This window comes from Naumovozyma dairenensis, chromosome 2, assembly GCF_000227115.2.
Source record: "Naumovozyma dairenensis CBS 421 chromosome 2, complete genome".
In the NCBI taxonomy this organism is placed as follows: Eukaryota; Fungi; Ascomycota; class Saccharomycetes; order Saccharomycetales; family Saccharomycetaceae; genus Naumovozyma; species Naumovozyma dairenensis.
In genome coordinates this window covers 264536-269863 of record NC_016480.1, presented here as the reverse complement: position 1 = coordinate 269863, position 5328 = coordinate 264536, and the positions used below count along the sequence as shown (strand labels likewise).

The 5328-nt window shown below is 37.0% G+C and overlaps 1 protein-coding gene across 1 annotated transcript; it reads left to right on the top strand.

Annotated features, from left to right (window-relative positions):
• Positions 1–1051: 1051 nt before the first annotated feature.
• NDAI0B01140 (uncharacterized protein) lies at positions 1052–1504 on the top strand (the record flags this gene model as incomplete). Its single annotated transcript, XM_003668343.1, has 1 exon — positions 1052–1504. The coding sequence occupies one exon, from the start codon at positions 1052–1054 to the stop codon at positions 1502–1504; it is 453 nt and encodes a 150-aa protein (XP_003668391.1).
• Positions 1505–5328: the final 3824 nt, after the last annotated feature.

The window sequence follows — 5328 nt, the reverse complement described above, 5'->3', positions numbered from 1 at the left end:
ACCGAACTCTTTTACATACATTAAAACGAGGATATTAAATTACTCTTATTATACCTTATATTTAGCACTAATCTTAATCTACAATGGAATCTTACAATTATAATATAACAGGATTAACTGGAAACGCTGCTTCCGAGCGCAAATAATATGTAATAATCAATAATACTTTAATATACAGTTGCTTCGTTGCTTTTCAACGACATTTCCTTACAAAAAATATGTAATACAGGAAATAGGTACAAGGAACTCAATGAATAATCTAGCATCCACGAACCAAGTCTCAACTCCCATTAACCGGACATCGTCCAATAGACTTCGGTTCAGACCACATGCTCCAAGAAGAAAGATTAAGAAGTAATGACGTCATGGGAGAACATCATGGAATGTCATGGAATGACATGGAATGATAGAACATTATGAAACGTCATAGAATGTTTCAGATATGAAACAAGATGACGATAGATTATTCTAGGGTTTCCATCGAGAAATCATGGAAACTGTTAATGTTTCCAAACGTATATAAAGGACAGATCTTACACGTTTGACAAGATCTTTTGTACAATAGTTAGATATACTTTTATAATAGGATTTAAAAGAAAACAAGGATAATTCCACATTAAAACTGGTAGCGCCGCTTTGGTTAAAAGCTTACATTACTTTTGGTTAAAAAAGATATTACTAAGAACTGGTTAAGTCATAATTAAATTAAGATGTCTGAAGAAAATAAGATTAAAACATTCAAGGGTATGGCGGATGCTTATACCATCGAGCACTTCTTACACACTGTTCAAATTCACTGCTGGGCCAAAGGTATCACCAACGAAACACAACAAATTTTCATCTTGGCTCAAAGATTAGATGGTGAAGCTGCTACATGGTTCGTTGATTACGTCAACTCTCATGAGTATGAAAAATATGTTCGTATGCCACCTTTGTCACAGCATTCAAGGCTCACTTTGCCATTTACATCGATTCATTCCAATTATCATTAGATCTGGATGGGTTGCGCCAAACTGGTTCCGTCGAAGAATATACGCAAAAGTTCAATGAAATGAGAACTTTGTTACCACCTAATTACTTTAGCGACGAAGCGTATTTGAACAAATACATTGGTGGACTAAAGCCTGAATTGAGAAAGGATCTGCGTTTGCATAATCCGATGTCACTGTTCGATGCAACCGAAATTGCCATGAGAAGTACTGCACTTACTACGTCTGCTCCGGGTACTAAACCTTGGGCCATTGATTTCAGTACTCCAGCATCAGTTGCTAACAATAATGCAGGTTCTGACCCCATGGAAATCGACTTTGTAAGAACCTCCCATCCAAAGAGGTCATTCAATAAACGAGGCCGTAACTTTAATGCCAACAAAAAAGGTGACCAAAGTAACAACTGGAGAAATAAGTTCAGAGAAGTTTGCTTAGCCAATGGGTTCTGTTTAAATTGCGGTAAGCCTGGTCACACAAAAGCTCAATGCAAGGAGGCGAGCAATCCTCAATATTAAATCATACCGTAGTAAGTCTGGTGAAGACATTCCGTCTGGTGAAGACATTCCGTCGGGTCAAGACATTCCGTCGGGTCAAGACATTCCGTCGGGTCAAGACATTCCGTCTGGTGAAGACATTCCGTCTGGTGAAGACAGTCCATCTGGTGAAGATAGTGAATCTAGTGCAATGTTAGAAAATGAGTTATACCCGTTAGTTACGGATCCCATCGTTGGGAAGAGGAAGGAGTTCGACTGTCTGGTTAAGAATGGTCAAAGTATCACTGTTTTATTGGATACAGGTGCGTCAACATCAGTTATTTCCGATAACTTGGTGAAGAAACTGTCATTGGTTAAATGTAAGGCTCCACCGTTACGAATTCGGGGTGTGGTGAAGGATCAACATACATATTGTCAAACTGCTGTGGTTATTTCAGTGCAGGTGCACGGTCATTGGTATGATATTGCTGCTTACGTTAACGATAAGGTCCCTGACAAACTCATTATGGGTAATCCGATCCTAGAACTCCATCCTGAATTATTATCCTCTCCAGTCAGTAACATTGAATGTGATTTTATACGTGAGGGTACCATTGAAGATTATTATGGTACAGAGATAGAAGAAATTTTCATTATTGACATAGAGAACACGCGCGAGAAAGTTATAGAAAAAGACTCATTTTCGACATTACCCCGAAGACTACAAGAGAAATTTAAGGATACGGTTAAGAACGAATTAGGCAAATTAGACACAGATAGAGAGGAAATTGTTGAACATGAGATTGATATAAAAGAAGGGGAAAGACCACCAAGACAACAACCATATAGACTATCACCCAAATTAGAGAAAGTAACATCGAATCTGGGTTAACGAATTATTAGATAATGGCTTCATAACTCCATCTAAATCCCCATACTCGTCGCCTATTGTATTAGTAAAGAAGAAAGATGGCTCGTACCGGTTATGGTGTAGATTACCCGAGCCCTCAATAAGGTGACGTTAAAGGCCCATTTCCCTACCTAGATTAGAAATACTGTTCTACAAAGATTGGTCAAGCTAAATATTTTACTACATTGGATTTACATAGTGGTTATCACCAAATCCCTATGAGAAAGACAGATGAAGAATTAACGGCTTTTGTACTCCGTTTGGTTAATACCAATATAAGGTTATGCCTTTTGGTTTGGTTAATGCACCTAGCACATTTGCTCGTTTTATGACAGACATATTCCGGGAATTAGACTTCGTTGTGGTTTATTTGGATGATATTTTAATTTTCAGTAATAATTTAACTGAACATTGGAAACATGTAGAATTAGTCCTCAACAAGTTACAACAATACAAACTTATAGCAAAGAAGAAGAAATGTTACTTTGCTCAGTCATCGGTAGAGTTCTTAGGTCACAGGGTAGGTGCTCAAGGAATCGTTCCCTTACAGGATAAATGTACAGCAATTGAACGCATGGTTGTTAAACCAGAGGTTAAGTCGGTACAACGATTCTTAGGAATGTGTAACTTCTATCGCAGATTTATTCCCGAATGTAGTAAGCTATGTCGCTCGTTAATCGAATTTACAGCCAAGAAGGCTGATTGGTCGCAAGAACAAGAACAGAGCATCAGGAAACTAAAAGATGCTTTAATGAATCCTCCACTCTTAACTCCGTTTGTTGTTGGTAAAGAATATCGGTTAACTACAGATGCAAGTATGGTTGGTCTCGGAGGTGTGTTAGAAAAGATTGAAAACAAAAAAGTCGTTGGTATTGTTAGTTACTTTAGTTGTAGTACAAGTAAAACAGAACGTAACTATCCACCTGGTGAATTAGAATTATTGGCTATTATCAAAGCTCTCCGTCATTTCAAGTACTTACTCCATGGTCATCATTTTGTGCTAAGAACTGATCATATTTCACTGCTATCCATTAAGAATAAGAAAGAACCATCAAGAAGATTAGCTACGTGGTTAGATGAACTTAGCCGAATATGATTTTACATTGGAATACCTCAAAGGTACTTTGAATGTTGTCGCTGATCCCTTGTCAAGAAATGTTGCGGAAACTAATAATTTAGAAATATACACTATCGATATAGATCATTGGTTAAATGAATACAAAACAGATCCCTGGTGTGCGGCTCTTTTGAAAGGTATGGATAAATTAAACCCAACACAACAAGATATTCAAGACTGGTCATTATTCATGAAATATTGTAAAAAATGGAACTACTCCCAGCAATTCAGAAAGAATTATACTTTAGATGATAATGGTAGATTATATTATGACTCCAAACTCTGTGTCCCACAAAGTCAAAGATACACTATATTAAAAGAATTTCATGATAATAATTTATTTGGTGGTCATTACGGTGTCAATACTACATTCCATAAGATTGCTTCTAGTTACTACTGGCCGAGCCTTTATGCTTCAATAGAAAAATATGTTAACTCATGTACCAATTGTCAATTAATGAAACAACATCGTCGAAAAAATCAAGGTCTATTAACTACATTACCTATCCCCAACAGTCGGTGGTCACACATTACTATCGATTTCCTCACTGGTTTACCTACTACTTTCACTCAAAAAGATATGATTATGGTTGTCGTTGATAGATTTTCGAAACGTGCTCATTTTGTGCCATGTAATAAGTGTATTGGTGCTAGAGGTGTTATTGATCTGCTATTTCGGTATGTTTCTTGCTATCATGGGTTCCCTCAAATCATTACCTCGGATAGAGACATTAGGTTTGTTGAACAAGGCTTATCAGGAACTCACCAGCCGGTTAGGAATTAAATTAAGCTATGTCTAGTAGCAATCACCCTGCTACTGATGGTCAATCAGAACGAGTTATTCAAACATTGAATCGGTTATTACGCTCTTACTGCTCTACTTACTATGGTACCTGGGACAGGTTATTACCTCAAGTTGAATTTTGCTATAATGCTACGCCACACACATCATTAAAGGCATCACCCTTTGAAATTGATTTAGGATTCCTCCCAAACAACCCCACGATTGATACTCAACATGAATCCACTGCTCAATCAGAAACTATGCTCGAACTTACAAAGACATTGGCAGCCATTACAGAAGTAACTAAGTAAAGGCTAAAAGAAGCTGCTATTACGAACGAAACATTCAAAAATAAGGGGAGGAAGGATATACAGTTTAAGATTGGTGATTTTGTATTATTACATCGCGATGCTTATTTTTCTGCTGGTAAATACATGAAAATTCAACCATTATACGTTGGTCCGTTCAAAGTTGTCAAGAAAATTAATAATAATGCTTACGAACTAGACTTACCATCTGTTAGGAAACTTCATAGAACAATTAATATAGAATGGCTAAAAGAATTTAAACCTCGAGAAAGACAATACCCTAAGAATAAACCATTAACTGATATGGAACTAGAAAAACGAATTGATGAAATTACAGCCGTTGTAGGATACTCACAAGATAAATCAACCCTGTATTGTCAAATGGCAGAAGTTGACCCAAGATTAACGGTAGACGTTCCAGAACGATTATTTAACAAAATACCCGGTTCAAAAAGAAAAGCACTCATTGGTAACTTTATTCAGTTATGGAAACATTCCAAGATAGAGGGGGAAGATGTAATACAGGAAATAGGTACAAGGAACTCAATGAATAATCTAGCATCCACGAACCAAGTCTCAACTCCCATTAACCGGACATCGTCCAATAGACTTCGGTTCAGACCACATGCTCCAAGAAGAAAGATTAAGAAGTAATGACGTCATGGGAGAACATCATGGAATGTCATGGAATGACATGGAATGATAGAACATTATGAAACGTCATAGAATGTTTCAGATATGAAACAA